The sequence below is a fragment of the Simochromis diagramma genome, unplaced genomic scaffold (genome assembly GCF_900408965.1).
Source record: "Simochromis diagramma unplaced genomic scaffold, fSimDia1.1 OVJJ01000596.1, whole genome shotgun sequence".
NCBI classification, from domain to species: Eukaryota; Metazoa; Chordata; class Actinopteri; order Cichliformes; family Cichlidae; genus Simochromis; species Simochromis diagramma.
The window spans coordinates 12,611,908-12,630,023 of record NW_024387245.1 but is presented as its reverse complement, the minus strand read 5'-3'; the positions used below and the strand labels follow the sequence as shown (position 1 = coordinate 12,630,023).

Here is an 18,116-nt window from a genome sequence, read left to right as displayed (position 1 = left end):
TTCTTGTTCCACCACAACCCAAAGTCAGTCCTTCTGTCTGTCTGTCCATCACAGGGGACAGACATCTATTTACTCTGCCGAAGAGTAAATAGATGGTTTTGCTTTCATGTTCAGCTTTTGCTTTCACCACAATGCCCACATCGCTGGAGAAGTGACCCGAGTCCAGACTCTGGGATGTGGATTGGTGCCACATCCCAAAATGAAAATATCCACATGTACACATATTTTAGAGTAATCTGACCAAGCAATGTCTTCCCAATCCACTCTTGTTCATTTTTGACAAGCCCATTTGAATTTTAGCTTCAGCTAAGAATGAGCTTCAGCCTCATTCTTAGCTGACAGGAGTGGCACCTGGTGTGCTCTTTTGTTGCTGTAACCCATCTGCTTAAAGGTTTGACATATTGTGCATTCAGACATGCTTCTGCACCCCTTTGATGTAACAAATTGTTATTTCTCTTACTGTTGCTTTCCTAACAAAGCAGTCTGGCCATTCTCCTCTGACCTCTCTCATCAAGAGCATTTTTACCCAGTGAACTGCAGCTCGTGGAATATTTTCTCATTTTCAGACCATCCTCTGTAAACCGTAGAGTTGTGTGGGAAAAGCCCAGTAATTTAGCAGTCTCTGAAACTTGAATCACCTTTCGTCCCCATTCTTATGCTCAATTTTAACTTCAGCAGGTCTTGACCATGTCTGCCTGGATAAATACATTTAGTTGCTGCAATGTGATTGGATGATTACATTATATGGAGAAACCGGTGAGTAGACTCTTGTTTGACACTTTATAAAAATTATAACATACTATATAAATAACATTAGACCATATTGAACTGTCCCCCTCTTCCATTAACATTTAAAATTAAGTAACTAATTTGCAAAGATTAGAACATGAAAATGTTATAATTTGTAACTTCATTAACACACGTAACCGCCGAGTTTTCTCATTTTCAGGTATCTCGGCTCGGTCACGTACTACAGCAAGATTTGACCTAATTCAGGGGCGACGAAATTCTTGAGTCTCAACCAGGATGTGACGTCTAAGAAACGCCCTCTGGTGGGTGGGGCCAGAGTGGGAATCAGCCAATAGACGAAAAGCACCTCTTTCACAACATTCCAATCGCTCCTGTCCCATCCTCCTCCTCTCCTCCTGCTCCTCCTGCCCGCCTGACACACTACTGTGTGTGGATCTGTGACACGTAAACTTTGTCCGTGACCGCACAGAACTCCCGCATCTGGGTCAGGGAGAGCAGAGAGACCCTCCTCCCCCCTGTCCCGAACCAGAACCCGGCATTTTTCTAACATGGAGGCGAGAGACGCTACGGCAGGTGAGGTTATTGTGGCAGTGGCATATCGTGCGGGGTTGTTGTTTATGTAATAACGTAATAACCAGTTAGACCAACATGTAGCAAACAACGTCTAAGCCTGAGTCGTGTTCAGTGTTTAAATGAGAGCTGGAAGGTTTGTAACTCACGCAGGGACTCTGCGTGAGTGAGTTAATTCACTTTGTGTTTAGTACATAAAAACATAAAAACCAATTTGTGCCCTGCAGGCGCTTTTGTGCGCCGTGAGGGAGATGATCAAACTGCAAAGGACCAGCACAAAGCTCCCAAACGTGAACAAACGCCCACCAGAAGCAAGATGGAGCAAATATTTGGCTTCAAGAAGGAGGACCTGACTTCCTGGCACAGCTTTGTGGCTCTCCTGAACCGCCCCACGGATCCTGCATCTCTGGGCATCTTCCGCTGCTTGTTTGGTAAACTAATCACACCTGTACAATCTGCCTGCTGGGTATTCTGACTGTCTCAGACCTGCTGTGATGCTTTTGATACTTTGTGCAGGTTTGCTGATGGTCATAGACATCACACAGGAACGTGGCCTCAGTAACCTGGACTACAAGTACCTGGATGGGGCCCCCGTGTGTCGCTTTCCTCTCTTCAACTTCTTACAGCCCTTGCCGCTGGACTGGATGTACCTGGTGTACGTGGTGATGTTCCTCGGTGGGTCAGGCTCAGTGTTTCCAGGTTTATTCCCGACTTGAGAGAACACCTGTTTTTGAGTCTGAGTGGATGCAGTCTCTCTCTCTCTCTCTGTTTTTTAATAGGAAGTGCTCTCTGTGGGAAACACACGCCTGCATTTTTCCACTTACATGTTTACTCCCCAAGCCAGCCGACTCTTGCAAGTTTTAAATCAATGAAAAGGTAGAGCTCACTAAAGATTGAGCAAGAAAGCAAACAGACAGCAGATACAAAGCCAGGACACATCAGCCTTATTAAAGTTATACATGTTTTTCACTATAACCAACAAGTTTAAAAGTGTTTACTAGTTATTAGATTAAATGAGCGGAAGAGCAATTTTGCATAGATTTCTATAAAATTGGACCTCTTTCCCCCCCAGAGTAGTCGCTCAATGTTGGCCGTTTCTTTTGGACCCAGGAGTTTGGATACAAGCTGCAGAGAGAGAGAGAGAGAGACAGTAAAGGAATGAAACTAGAGGCCAGATTTGCACATACCTAGCATGCACCCTTACCACTCACTCAGAGTTGAGCATTTTTTGGGTTTTTGCTGTTATGAGATCCTGAAAATCAGAAAACATCAGCCATTGCTGCTTTTAACCATTTAATAACTTAGAAGTAAGTTTAAGTAACTAAGTTACTAAATACAACATAATATTTTCTTTTAGTGATGAGTGATCCCATTAGAGTCAAAGAAAGATAAAGCGGGGTATGCATGTGGTGTTGACAACTTTTTACTTTTATAAAATTACTTTTCATTAATTCACTTTTGTGCTTACGACTGTTTTATTAATGATTATTGTCTTGATAAAGTCACGACACTGTGACATTAACAAGTTGCCTCTTGCAGTGTCCTTCGGTTATTCAGTCCGATCCACTGTTTGCTTGCTTCTTAGTTAGCGTATTGTCTGTCTTGTCTTAATGTTGGTTTATAATGGAGCACTGTAACAAAAAATAATTTCCCCCAGGGATCAATAAAGTATTCTGATTCTGATTCTGATGTCACTGAGCAGTGGGTCTGGTAAAAAGCCAAAAGTTACCGTTTAAAAAAAAGAAGCTGGGCCCTACATTTCCCATAATGCAACACTAGCATCTTTATAGCCTTGATGCCTAGTTAAACTAATCATTTCCATTTAAAATGTCGCTTTACAACAAAGTTGCAATGGCAATGGCTTCACTGTGAATTCAAAAGTTCCCTTTTAAAAAAAAGTCTTCACAAGCTGAGTTGTTTTAAAGTTTGTTTCCACCACTGGAAAAATAAAGTGTTTTGCCATCCATGAGTCAACATTTTAGCTTATTATCTCAGAAATCTTGACTTACTGACTCAAACTTTGAGTAAATAACCTGATATGAAAAGCGTTTTTGTTTTCAGTGGTGGAAACAAGCTTCCATAGAGTCAGGATAGTTAGGAGATACTATTCATGTGTAAAAACAGACTCATTAACGATAAGAATCTATTTATTTTTGTGGTTGTTGTTTTTGACTTAAGGCGCTTCGGGCATCATGCTCGGCTGCTTCTACCGCCTCTCCTGCCTCATGTTCCTCTCCACGTACTGGTACATCTTCTTCCTGGACAAAACCGCCTGGAACAATCACTCCTACCTCTACGGCCTCATTGGATTTCAGCTCACACTCATGGATGGCAACAGATACTGGTACGGTGATGTTTAGTAATCTACTTGAGTGTATGTTTGTTTCTTTCATTGATGTCCGTGTGTGTGTTTTTGTAGGTCCATCGATGGACTGCGGAGACCCTCTATAAGAAATGCTCATGTGCCTCTGTGGAATTACACACTGCTGCGAGCTCAGGTTTGTTTATTTAGCTCATTCATATGATACGTGTTTTTCAGCTTATGGATTCATCAGTCACCTAATGACGTCTCTGCTGTTCCTCAAAGATATTTATAGTATACTTCATTGCCGGAGTGAAGAAGTTGGATGCTGATTGGGTGGAGGGCTACTCAATGTCATACCTGGCTCACCATTGGCTGTTTGACCCCTTCAAGTAGGTATTTTTTGAAGCCTTTAACTGTGATTATCCCAGTAATTTGCTTCTGATCATGCCTTCCCCTCCTTTATCAGACTGATTCTTCCTGTGGAGTTAGTAAGCCTGTTGGTGGTGCACGGAGGCGGTCTCATTTTGGATCTGACCGCTGGCTATCTGCTGTTTTTTGACGTTACTCGGCCTTACGCATTTTTCTTTGTCAGCTACTTCCACTGTATGAACTCGCAGCTGTTCAGCATTGGTGAGTTATTCTTTTTTTAAAGGAATACTTTTAATTCTGTGCTGTCATTTTACCTTCGTCTTAATCCTCCACAGGGATGTTTCCCTACGCAATGCTGGCCACCAGTCCTCTCTTCTGCTACCCTGACTGGCCAAGAAATTTTTTTGCCCATTTCCCATCATTCCTCAGGCCAGTCCTGCCCCTCACTTCACCGGGGTCCCAGCCCAGCCCTTCCTGTGTTTACGAAGAAATCCAAGGCAGTGGCACTCAGCAAAGACAGACCCCAGCTGCTGCCAAATCATCCAAATTGAGACTAAAACACAAGCTGGGAGCCATTTTTACTGTTCTTTACTTAATGGAACAGTTCTTCTTGCCCTACTCTCACTTCATCACACAGGTACTAAGATCTTTGTTTTGAAATGCTTGTACAGATAACACATTCATCCATGAAGCCCTCGTTGAGTTATCTGCTGAGACCAATGGTTGCTCAATCAGAGTCAACAGCAAAGAGCAGCTCTGACGTCTGTTGTCAACAGAGAGCTGAAAGCTTACTCATCAACAAGTCCTCACTACACTCAGTGGTGAATTGAAAGTGTGAAAATGGTGATGTGATTTATGACTTTACTTAAACTTCTTTTTTTTGTCAAGGGTTATAACAACTGGACTAATGGCCTGTACGGATATTCATGGGACATGATGGTTCACTCTCGCAGCCATCAGCACGTTAAAATCACCTACAAAGACAGGAAAACGGGTGAAACTGGATATCTGAACCCAGGGGTGAGTTACAGGGGAAACACTGTCAGACTCGATAACTATCTGCGCTAAAAAACCCCAAAACAAAACAAAAATTAGTGCTTACAGAAGTGCTTTGACTATATTGTTATTATTAATATTATGCATTAGTTATAACTGTAATCTGTGATGTTTGGAATTCCTTTAATTTCACCCAACAGTGTCTCCATCTGTATATGGATGTTTCTTTAATAAACAAAACTGCTTTTCCTTGACCTTTTTAGATTGTAGTCTTTCCTAAAGTCTTGCTCTTCCAATTCACAATCTGCCTGCTGTAGGTGTTCACACAGAGTCGTCGCTGGAAGGACCACGGAGACATGCTGAAGCAGTATGCTACATGCCTCCATCAGTACCTGCCTCGTTATAACATCTCCGATCCTGAAATCTACTTTGACATCTGGGTGTCCATCAATGAACGCTTCCAGCAAAGGTACGAGAGCTTTTTGTTTTTAGCCTTCTGTCAGAATTGTAAAAGGGTGAGGTTTAAATCTGCTCTGGATGCTTTTCTAAGGATCTTTGATCCTCGTGTGGACATTGTGAGTGCTGAATGGTCACCTTTCAAACCAAACAAATGGCTCATGCCTCTGCTGGTGGACCTCTCGCCTTGGAGGCCCAAGTTCCAGGAGATCGAGGGAAGTTTGGACAATCAGACCGAAATCGTCTTTATTGCGGATTTCCCAGGTTACAAACCTCACTTTTACAATTTTTCTTTTGGATGAAAAAGCCATGTATGGTGTGTTGTTTTATTGTTATCTTCCCTTTTTAGGTCTCCACTTGGAAAACTTTGTGAGTGAAGATTTGGGCAACACCAGCATCCAGGTGTTGCAGGGCCAGGTGAATGTAGAGGTAGTGGAGGAGAAGAAGAACTACACTCTGCAGCCCGGTGAGCAGATAAAGGTACAGCTGCTCACCATTGTCACTGTTCATGCTTTGCTCTTTATCTTGTTTTAGTACTTAACTTACTGTGGCTTTGTGTAGGTAGCTGCCGGGGCTTATCATAAGGTGTACACAGTGTCCGAGGGCCCCTCTTGCTACATGTACGTCTATGTAAACACCACAGAGGCGGCACTACAGAAGAACTTCACCAAGCTGTATGAAATCCAGGAGCGTGTTCGCAATGGAACAGGTGAAGATGCTTTCAAAAATAACACATTGCATAGCTTTTAGTGGATTATTTTAAGGGGTTACAGAATAGTGGTAAGGTTCCTGAAAAAGATCTGAAAACCTACGTGCTCAGTGCTGTGCAGGTTACCCATGTACCCACAAAACAGGGCAGAGGATTCTTCAGGTTGTGGCTTGCTTTTGTTCTCCCCTTTCTTTCCATGGATGCTCAATTGGGTTTGGATCTTTGGAATTTGGAGGCACAAGTTAAAGTTGTTCCCTTAGCTCCCTGAGCCGTTTCAGAGTAGTTTTTGCATTGTGGCGAGGCACAACTTCCTGCTGGAATACTTTCAAAAGTTGTTACTCCAGTTACAACCGCAGATGTCTGTACGTGCTGCAGGCCTTCTTTTTTTCTTTCAGCTGCTCCCTGTAGAGGTCGCTATAGCAGATCATCTGCCTCCTCCTCTGCATGTCCTCCTTCACTTCACATTCCTCTGTTCCTCGTGCCTGACAGCTTTTCGTGTCCAAACTATCTCAAACTGGCCTCTCTAGCTCATTAAGGATGTAGCAATACATAAACAAAAAAAATGCAGTAAAAAAATCAGTAAAGAAGGCCAACACTGTAAACAATACAGTAGATATATAAAAGTTTATGATGCTACTCGTGGGGTGGGGGTGCGTGCTTAGCCCGGTGGTGTATAACAAAGTCGAAGTGACTTTACATTTTAATGAAACAATCAATCTATTTCCATTCAGCTGTCGATGGCTGATCTGCATGTCACTAAAAATCCCATTCAGCTCTCTCCTGGTGTGCCTGCTTTACTTGAGTCCGTCTCACCCCACAGAAACTGAGCCACTTCCTCCCGAGCTGCAGCCTCTCATGGCTGCAGATGATGACGAGGGTTCGGAGGTCAACGCCACTGACCCGATTGTGCGGCTGTTCCTGAAGAGGCAGCGACGGATGAAGGAAGTTAAGAAACGCAGGGAGGCCGGCATGCTGGAGCGACTGCAGCGCTTTGCCGTGAAGAAGTATTACACAATACGCAGAGGGTGAGTGCTGAGCTCTCTGAGAACGCACAGATGCAGACAAAGTGTAGAAAAACCAGCTAAACAAACACGCGAACTCTGCACATTTGTCTTCCAGAATCTTGATGACAGCCATTGCAATGAGAAACCTGGCGGTGGGTCTGCCTCCGCTCGAGCAGCTGACGAGGGAAGTTGCCTACGCCAACATGAAGGAACCTCAAGCAGAAGCCAGTCAAGACGAACGGCTCAAAGATGAAGTCGGTCATGCAGAACTTTAATGCCACTGAGGCCAAAAAAAAATACTCGGTGAATTGCCTGTAGGTGCTGAATCACACATTCCCATCAATGTGAGTGTGTGTGTCCGCGCTATTACTACTGGACTGTTACTAAACTGTGACATCACTGCCCGGAGATCACAGCGCTTTTTTTTTCTTTCCGTTTTCACTTCTGAAACATTTCAGATTATGTCCAAATGTAAAGTCACTACATGGTTAGAGCTTTTGTTAATGACCGTTTAAAAAAAAAGGGTTGTTCTTAAAAATAAGTGCGCTTAAACAGACAGCAGGCATTATTTGCTAGAGGAGCATATGTGTGTGTGCAAAAATGCTAATGCTGTTTTGAATGACAGAAGTGAAGCAGGTGGAAGCATGTGACTGAAGGAGGAAGGGTTTTATGTTTCAAAGGGACAGATCTCAGTGACCAGGATCCTTTTCTGTTCATCTGCCAGCTCCAACGAGATTAGAACAATTTGAGATAAATTACGTTTACAAATATTCATGATACTTCAGTCAGTTTAACGTTCTAACCAGTTATGGTACGATGCAAGGGAAAAAAGTATTTTCTGTCTTTTTTCTTATGGAGATCTATTGATGAAAATAAATTTTGATATTGAAATGAGTCTGACGACAAGCTTGCGGAGAATAGAGAATTCTTTTTCCTTTTATTGGTGTCAGTATTGTACACATTACCCTTCATAAAGTGCTACAGCAGACGTCCAGTGTTCACTGTAGGCTAGCATTATGGCACAGAATGACACACGGCACACAATATAAATACATATAAATCTACAACATGGATTTCCAGGCAATGATTTGCTAAGACACACAATCACAATCTCTTCATTATTCATTGTTTGGCTATAAATGTGTAGTGGAGGTCCAGTCACGTTAAAAAACCCCAAAAAATTATTAGGTTATTAATTGCTGTCCGAAGAGTGTCCAGTGACAAAGTTTCATCAAAAGCTACCAGTCATCGAAGGGTGTTAGATTTTAAAGTTTTACATGAAATAAATTCCAGGCAGCAAGATAAAGACAAAGTTTTGTGTTTCATATCATATTGCACTGTTATTTTACTGGCTGTAAGTCTGCTAAATCACCATCTGTCTGTAAAATGAAACACTCTGCATCCCTTTTACACGGCGGCGCCAACTATGCTTCCAGTTACCACAACTTAACTGACCCTCGATTATATTTGTGATTTAAACATTAATACGAGTGCGTTAGTGTTAGAGACGGGTCACAAATTGTTCCCATAAAACAAATGAACACGATCTGCAAAGTCATGCACAAACAGTAAGCGAGAAATCTACGTGTACCTACAGCTTTTACACACATTTCTTATTTTTCTCTCTGCTGGGTTGAGAACTGGAGGCTCTCTTATCATCTAGTCGGTGGTGTGCGTTTAAGATGACGACAGAACAAACCCTTAATTTCAGAAGGCTGAGATTCCCTGTTTTTTGTTTGGTTTTTTTTAATGTGGGAAAATCTGCTGAGGGAACGGAAAACGCAAGTGAAGCCAAAGTAATTGCACCGTTCCCATCTGCATCTACTAGTCAGCTGTGGCACATATTTCAGTCTTTGTCACTTCATCATAGCGAGCTCACTAGCACGAATATCAACACTACAGTACTTCTCACAGACTTCATGAAAGACGTCAATATCACAGCCAGAGTGTGTTTAAAAAGTCAATCATTTCCACCCTAACGTCTCGCTGTCGGCTCCACCAAAACGCAAAAACACCCTCTTCAGTCCCTAAAAAAAAGAATTCACCCACAGCACTCCCACAGCAGGCTCCTTTTGGCAGCTCGAAATAAACAGAAACACCACATCACTGGAGATAAAATAGAGAAGGGCACCTCCCTGTTTGCAGGCCATGATCCATCAATCTCCTCAGTCTAACCCTGTGCTTTAGATGCCAGAAATGCTCCTGTGCGTCTGGCACACTAACCCTTTTTCAGTTCATGAGAGTGCAAGAGTCATTCAGAATACACTGTAGGGTGACTAAAACAAACCAAAAAAAAGAATACAATCAGGTCCGTTGCTCTTATGAGCCTCACATTTCTAATTCCAGTTGATCCCCCCTGTGAATTTTGCTGGTTATGTTTTTTACAAAATAAAGTTAAGTTACAATGTATCGAGCTCTATTTTTCTGAAAATACGCCTCTGTGCTTGAACACATCCTAGTAACCAGTCAAACAGTTTCACTTCATTTTTACAGTGGAGAGTTTGTTAGTGGAAAACGGATAATATAGTGTTTATGCTTTAAAATGTGCTGAGTCCTGGCGTCCTTTCTTACAAAAATAAAAGAATGGATTCTTGTTATTTGCTTTGGAAGATGTGAAGGGCTCAGTGTGTCCTAACGTGTTATGTTCTTCATGAAGCACACCTAAAATGGTGCAGAAAAAAAAAAAGAAGCATCCCGTTTGTAGTGACGTCCCCTCAGATTCGGCTTGGAGGCTCTACCTTGGCTGAAGATCTGGGTAGTAAACTCCGTGCACCACGCCTTCGATCACAACGTTAGAAAATTCATCTGAAAAGGTGAAGAAGAAAGAAAAATAGGTCAAATAAAGAATGAGTACATTTTGTTTTAAATGGAGAAGAAAGGAAAGCCTTTTAAGATGTTATGTGCACACACCGTGTCCAGCCGGCAGCAGGTAGGGGTCTCTCAGAAACAGCATGACCGGCTGATGTGAAAGTTTACTAAAAGAGAGGAAGAAGGAGAAATCAGGAGGTCTGTGCCAATCAATCTGAGTGAAGTTCAAGTGTACAGCAAATAGTTACTTATGTTTTAACTGGTTAAAGTGCAGATTAAGAAACGTGACCTATGGGAGGGAAAAACGACTCACCTCGACTCCAGTGATTCTGTATCAAACGACCTTAAAGAAGAAAAATAAAAGTTATGCCACATAACCCTCCACGACCCTGGGAACAAGCGCAAATGCCACAAACTGGTCTTTTATTCTAAAGTAAACCAGCAGTTTACACTCACCCACAACTTTCTGTTTTTGGCACTGAAGGAAAATGGCGGATGTTCAGGAAATCCAGGAATATCTTTGGAAGGACCTCGTTTTCCATAATTATAGTCTAACAGAACAAAAGCAAATTTCAGTGTGTACGAAGCACCAAAACGAAGCATCCTAGAGGCAAGTTTGAATCCATTTAACTTCTTTATATCTGAGACAAACAGCCCTGACAGGTGGAGGGAATGTGAGTCCAAATACCTGCAGGTAGAGCTCCAAGCCATGTCTCCTCTGCTCCAGGACCTTGGGAACCCAGTTTCTCACATGCTTCGAGGGGATCTCGGGTGGCTTTATGGTCTTCTTCAGCTGGAGGGATTTAAAAGTGTTACACAAATGTGTACAGTTGCTTCAAAGTTATGTGCACAGTTAAACTATTTTGCCCAGAAGAAAACCAACCGGACATGTCCGACCTCATTCTCACAGAGTTCCTGTCTGACACAGTGTCAACTCTCTCATTCAATGAAATAAAAATAAGAAGACCTTCTACATACCCTCTCTCACCTAACAAATTTACCTTTGCAGAGGATTTTGCTCAACAAAAGTGCTAGTATAACATTTCTTTATGCAAAATCACTTAAGCTGGATGTTTAGACATTTATTTAATTGATTTCACATATTTTAAATTACTCAAAATGCCAAAATATTTTTGGGGTCACCGAACAAACCACACCGAAAACAGAAGAACAAACGTTTAGCTCTGAGAAGCTGTTCATAGTTAATTGATTTGGAACATTTCAGCTAATAAACTTTTGTATGTTATGCCCTCTCTGCAACTCCTTACTCTCCTTGCAGCTGCAAATGCAACCGTTTTTGGGTGTTTCCTGGGCTTATTGCGGTTTATCAGCCTCTGATCGTTTGTAGATAAAGGCAGAGCTGAAGTCAACTTGTTAAGGGAAAACTTGTGGCTAGACTTTTTCATGTTATTTTAAAACTGAAAATATTTAGTAATTTAAAATAAAATCCTTAAAAATGTCTTTTTTAGATTACTGATATTATAGAACAATCACCAACAAAACAATGGGACCATAGTGTGGTTATTACTATGATAAAGTAATTATTAGTCATTTAAAAATAGCCTATGTCTATCTGAATTGTGTATTTTAGCAAAGATTCTTTAAATGTTTATAAATTAATAAGTAAAAAACAATTTGAAAAAGTGTCTGTTCTTTCCAAACATCAGTCAGGTTTGGAAAACAACACAGCACAATAACTGTTGCTATTAATGTAGGGAATGACATTGCTGAGACAATGGACTGTGTGTTTGTGCCACCTTAGTCAGTAAACAGATTACACAATGTGAACTTTTCTGTGAATGCTCTAAGCTGCTTTTCAAGTTATCAGCTAGAACACAGTCTGTCCATTTTGCTTGATCTTCCTAATATATATATATATATATATATATATATGTATGTATGTATGTGTATATATATATATTAGAGATGGCACGATACCACTTTTTTTATGTCCGATACCGATATCATAAATTTGGATATCTGCCGATACTGATATGAATCCGATATAGTGTGTTTTTTAATCAATAAAACTGTTTTTTAATATATTGCTGCATTTTGTATAAGTTCATACTCAAGTTTAAATAAACAACAACACTAAAGCCATTTTGTTATACCTGTATGTAAAAAATACACTGCACCGAAAATATTTCATAGTTCAGCAACACTGATCAATCTAATAAACTTAAACCTACACCATCCTCCCTATTCTGGTATTTTAAAGAGTACTTAGCAGAAATATTAAGCAACCTAACTAATAGGGTTGCAAACTCCCAGCAAAAAAAAAAAAAAAAATAGGGAACCACCCCCCAACCTCCACCTCATGATGCTTAATCGACGTAATCAACTTTAATTTGATGCAGTGTGGAAAAAAATGCACAGAAATAAATTATTTTTCAAGAATAATTAAATAGATTCAACATCTTTCTTCAACAGAACTGCAGACTGCACAGATGTTATCTTCCCAAAGGAAAAAGTACTATAGCTTACTAGGGTATATTAGACTTAACAGTTACTATACACAGTAATGGACTTCTATACATTTTACATAAGATTAAAACTTTGGGTGTAAGATTCAGATAATTATTTATTAAAAGCTAGACATTTTAAATGAGAATAAGAAAGAAAAGTATTTCTCTGTGCCCCCCCTTTCCCTGTTAATGCCCCACCTGGCCCCCTGGCAAACCTTTGCTACACCGGCCCCTGCACAGTTACCAGCTGTCAGCTACGTAAAAAGCTGCGTAAAAAAGGATCCTGGTGTAGAAAGTAATATTAAATAAATTCTAACAACAGCTTATCAAGCTTAAACGTGCTGCTGTTGTTCAGCCGCTGGTTTCCTCTTTCTGGCGCGAAGTGGGCGATAAACAAAGAAGAGAGACGGACTCGCGACAGAAAAGCCGATCAGCTGATCATTAAGCAGTTTCACGATTGAAGTAGCAGCAGGAGAGAGAGAGAGGCAGACGCTCCATATATCGGTTGTTAAGCTTAACATGGGAATGCTTTACAAACATTCAGAGATGAACTTACACACTTGCTTTACTTCTCTCTGGGATAACTTCCTTGGAGATGAAATGCTGGTTTGGTAGCGAGGCTACAAATACACACAGCCGCTCTATCACGTGAGCACACTGCTCCGACGTGCTGCGGTTATGAGCTGAGTTACACCGTGTCACAAGTTTTGTGAGGTGCTTTTTTGATATTTAATGGATCATTACATTTTTTATTTCTCTCCGATATCCGATCCAGTAATTTACGTCAGTATCAGACCGATACCGATACGTAATATCAGATCTGTTCATCTCTAATATATATATATGGATTTTTTAGTCGCTGTTTTTGTAACGTTATAAAAAAAATGAAAGGTGGTAGATTGGCCAGATGCTGGCACATGTGTACAAATAACTCTGGTGTTTGGTGGTGGCTATGGCGGAGCTTCCACAGAGGCCAGCACGTGGATGAGAGAAAGGGGAGGCAGGAGGAGGAGAGACCCGTTTCTGACACAAGTCCTGTCTCTCTTGTTTGTTTATCGCCCACTTTGCGCCAGAAAGAGGAAATCAGTGAATGTTGCTCTAAACAACAGCAGCATGTTTAAGCTTGATCAGCTGTTGTTAGAATTTATTTAATATTAATTTCAAGTATCAGCTGATGTTTGCTGGAGCCACAGCTGTAAAGCTGCTGGTCATGATGTCGGTTTGGTTATCTGGTGAGAGGGAAACATGAAGATGAAACCAGGAGATGTCCTGATGTTACTGAATCATCAGAGCTGAACAGGTGATGGAAAAACAGGTTTACCTTTTAGGTGACATGAATGAGTTGAAGGGAAGTTATGAACTGTTTCTGAGAGACAAATAACACCAGGATCCTTTTTTTTTACGTAGCTGACAGCTGGTAACTGTGCAGGGGCGGGTCTAGCAAAGCTTTGCCAGGGGGCCAGGCAGGGCATTAACAGGGAAAGGGGGGCACAGAGAAATACTTTTCTTTCTTATTCTCATTTAAAATGTTTAGCTTTGAATAAATAATTATCTGAATCTTACAACCAAAGTTTTAATCTTATGTAAAATGTATAGAAGTCCATTACTGTATATAGTAACTGTTAAGTCTAATATACCCTGCAGTCCTATGAATAATCTTTGTGTGTTTTCCTCCCTTAAGCATGGCTTCTTGTCAGCTGCCATTCCACTGAGACCATTCCTGATGAGGCTTCAGTGAACAGTAGATGGATCAGCTGAAGGCCCAGATGCACCTCTCACCTCCTGTGTCAGTTCTTTGCTGTATTTTTTCATTATTTCTTAAGGACAACTTCGTCTGTGCAAGATAGTTTTTTTTTAAGGCCTGACACTTATTAGTGTGTCCTTATCTGTCCAGTTTCCTCAATCTCTTAAGGACACACTGCACCAGCACTCTCTGGTAATATATATGGCACGTTTTCAGCTAATAGCTCTTTGGGAATCACCAAGTTGGTGCAAAAATCTATCACATACCTGTCAAACTGTGGTATCATTGGCATTTTTTGTAGATTCAACTAAACAATGTGCTTTTGGAGAATGTGTTTTTGCAACAGGCTCCCAAAGAGCGCCTAAAGATTTAAAACTGGTTGCTTTGCTAAGTTGTTATGTGTAAACACAACACTAGTTCAGGCAGGTGTGTTCTTATGTTTGAGTGATTCATAAACCAGTGTTAAGTTAAATTAGAATATCATGGTTGATGTGTAAAATCTGTAGGTTTTTCACACATTAATGGCAGAAGTTAAACACTTGAACGCTTTAGTAAATTTTTAGCTCACAGGAAAGAATGATTGTGCGGAAAAAAAAAAAAGAATCAGAACCGAAAGCTGAATCTCACCATTTTATGCAAAGCGTGGAATTCGCTGTAGCGTTTCTCAACAGCATGCTGTCTGCCGTTCATCAACACGTCAATTTTAAAGACCTGAAAGAAAAAAGATAAGTCAGCTTAGTGACTCATTCAACTGAAAATTTCTCCGCTCTACCCATACACTCAGCAGTGACAGTAACATCGATGTCAGCATTAATTCCACAACAAGAGGAAACATCTGGCTGTTGTGACAGAAAAAACAAATTGATCTGTCAGAGTTACTGTTAACATCCCTAAACAGGCTGCCTTCCACTTCCCTTCCTTCAGTAAGAGATTCACAGCACGCACGCTGCCGTTCTGGACAGCATTTTGCAAAGGAGGAAATTCACAATAAATGACGGCAGCGCTGTGAACACACACACCGCATCATCCAAGACGGAAAAGCCAACAAGTAATCATTATTAACAAATGCTGGAAGAATCCAAACAGGTGTTGGATCTTATTTAAAAATCTATTTTAAATAAAATATATAATCATCTCATAAACCTGAACACAGTGTCCATACGTGAATACTGAGAAATAAATTCAGAAAACTTTCTTTTTATGGGTATTACACAATATCTTGGAAGTCAGGAAGTCAAACTCAAAAGCACTGCTCTAAGGTCCTCATGACTTCCAGCAATAAAACATGATGCCATTAAAACAGGAAAAAAAGCCTTCCTCAAAATGATGCCACAAAACTGGGAACTGTTGCCTAATTGAACAGTGGTTCCCAATAGAGGGGATAGGACTCCTTAGAGCAGGGGTGTCAAACACAAGGCCCGTGTTTGACACGGCCCACAAAGACCCGCACAGCTGTGGAAAATGTAAAGGAGGGCATAGATTTTGTACTTTTAACTGTATTTTCATCGATTTTACAGCGTTTCCTGCTGATGAAGTCCACCACTGCCATTCATTCTACACCAAAGTAATAAATAAACAATAACAATTAAACCACAGAAAAGTTTTTTCTTACCATCTACTATAAAAATTTATATATATTTATATTTTCTTTTACAGTGGGTCCACAGCAGGGGGAAAAAGTTAATTTTTTGGGCCACCAGAACACATTTATTTATCTGCGCTGACAGATTTCTTACATTTTTTTTACAGCAGCATTTCTTTATTGTCTAGAAAAACTGAGATATATTGTTGAAACTGGTCTTCTTTTAGTATTAATTGGTATTAAATGCACAGTCCAACTTCTTTACACTGACAGTGGTTTGGCCCACTTATGGTCAAGGTGGGCTGTAACAGTGGCAAAATGAGTTTGACGTGCTTAGATAAAATGTTGTAGTCACAAGATGAGTAAAAGATAAATATATATCTTACTGATTCTGACGTTAGAAGACTGCAGTACAATTAGTTTGATCTCTAAATGAGTAAATGACTGATTTTAAAAAGCTGAAACCACCCTTATGTGTTTGCAGTGACAGCAGCCTTTACTGGAAGTGATTTTAAACAATATTTTACAAAAGAAAACATTTAAGGGTGAAGCAGTGGTGCCTGGATTAAATCCTTACCTGTGTTTATTCCCAATCAAGGACTCCCTACACTATATATCTTTAAACTGAGCATATCTCAGCTACTTATAACCTCATTAAAGTATTTATCTTTATCTTATTTATTCCTTACTCTAGATTATTATTGTTATTATTATTTATTTATTTATTTATTTACAGATGTCAAGATGTCAGCTGGGTGTGGAGGGCTGGTTTAAAACTCTGGAGCCTCTCTGATTAGACACAGATTCTAAAGTCAGAGTAACTTTTGCCTCTTTTCGTGCCTCATTTGCGCCATAAAGTGCGAATTCGGTGCTGATTTGAAGCGAGCAGAGTGCAGTTTATGATCTAACAGAGAGAGACAGCGGCACAGTTGACATTAAATCTGATGACAGCGGCAGGACAGGCGACACACAGACACACAGGGTTTATTAGGGAGCAGCTCACCGTGTATCCTTTCTCCACCGAACTGTTTTCTGAGCGAAAAGACGGGATCGACACTCGCACCGGATGCATCTTCACTCGAACTGAGGCGTGATTTTCAGGTAGGTGATGTTTGATCTTGATCCTCTGGCGCACACAAACACATTGACACACACACACACACTCACTCACTCAGTGCTGGTGGATTACTCCAGTTTGACTGATAAAAATCACAGAATTCAAATGTGACGAAAGACATCTCAGTGGTGCCCCCTGCTGGACCGGAGGGCACACCGTTGTAAGGATTATCTTGAAGAAAGCGCCACAGAGGACAGTTTAACCTTCAGGTGGCCCAGTGGGGTCATTTTTAATCGTGAATATCTTTCCTTTTAGTTATAAAAGAATTAATTAATTAATTAACTTCGACAGGCAGTGGCATTGTGTCAAATTGTGTATTTTTTAATGTCATGGGCTTCGGTTTTATTGTTTTTTCGATAATTTATCATCTGTGGTGGCTGTGGAGACAGAGAAGGCTGTCTGCTAGTTGGATGGTGGTTTGAGCCCTGGCTTCTTTAATCTACACGAGAAAGGATCCTTGGGCAAGATACTGAATTCTGAGTTGCCTCCGATCCATATATGTAAGTGTGTGAATGTTGGGTTAGAATATTTTCTTCTTCTTCTTTCAACTGCTCAGTTTATGGGTTGCCACAGCCCGTCATCTGCATTCATTTCACCCTATCTCTACCATCCTCTGCTGACACCCCAGTAATCTGCATGTCCTCCTTCACTACATGTGCGAATCCTTTCTGTGGTCTTCCTCTTTTCCAGCTCCAACCTCATCCTTTTCGAGACTTTGAAATGCTTGGAAGAACAGCAAAAACACAACTCTACTTTACAAGCCTCAGTTAGGATGTTAAGTGTTAAAGCTCACAATATTACAATTAGAAAAAGATTGAACAAGTATGGCTTGTTTGAAGGGTTGGCATCATGGCTAAACCTTGCAAAGTTGCACCTGAACCTTGGGACTTCGGGAACAATGTCCTTTGGACAGATGACACCAAAGTGTAGATGTTTGGCAATAATGCACAATGCCATGCAGGAGGAAAAAAAACACAGCATATCAGCACATAATACCTCATACAAACTGAAGCGTGGTAGAGGGGTGATGATTTTAGCTTGTTTTACAGCCGCAGGACCTGGGAACCTTGCAGACATTGAGTCGACCATGAACTCCGCTCTATACCAAAGGTTCAATGTGAAGCAATTTCTCTGACAGTTAAAGTATGGCTGAAATTGGATCATGCAGCATGACAACGATCACAAGCACAGCAGCAAATCTACAACAGAATTGCTGAAAAAGAAAAGAATCAATGTGT

At 40.8% G+C, this 18,116-nt stretch overlaps 2 protein-coding genes across 2 annotated transcripts; one reads left to right on the top strand and one right to left on the bottom strand.

Annotated features, from left to right (window-relative positions):
• Nucleotides 1-1,122: 1,122 nt before the first annotated feature.
• Nucleotides 1,123-8,053, top strand: ggcx (gamma-glutamyl carboxylase). Its single transcript, XM_039999959.1, has 15 exons — nt 1,123-1,323; nt 1,548-1,751; nt 1,837-1,995; nt 3,499-3,664; nt 3,740-3,818; nt 3,908-4,014; nt 4,092-4,255; nt 4,330-4,631; nt 4,883-5,014; nt 5,308-5,459; nt 5,541-5,710; nt 5,796-5,926; nt 6,008-6,155; nt 6,976-7,180; nt 7,275-8,053. Exons 1-15 carry the CDS (start codon nt 1,299-1,301, stop codon nt 7,432-7,434), a joined length of 2,304 nt encoding a protein of 767 aa, XP_039855893.1. The 5' UTR covers nt 1,123-1,298; the 3' UTR covers nt 7,435-8,053.
• Nucleotides 8,054-8,821: 768 nt separating this feature from the next.
• On the bottom strand, nt 8,822-16,987 carry snx24 (sorting nexin 24). The gene is made up of 7 exons (XM_039999962.1): nt 16,765-16,987; nt 14,807-14,890; nt 10,656-10,760; nt 10,424-10,518; nt 10,281-10,310; nt 10,070-10,134; nt 8,822-9,964 (listed from the first exon to the last, which is right to left on the bottom strand). The coding sequence occupies exons 1-7, from the start codon at nt 16,831-16,833 to the stop codon at nt 9,894-9,896; spliced, it is 519 nt and encodes a 172-aa protein (XP_039855896.1). The 5' UTR covers nt 16,834-16,987; the 3' UTR covers nt 8,822-9,893.
• Between the last annotated feature and the right edge of the window lie 1,129 nt (nt 16,988-18,116).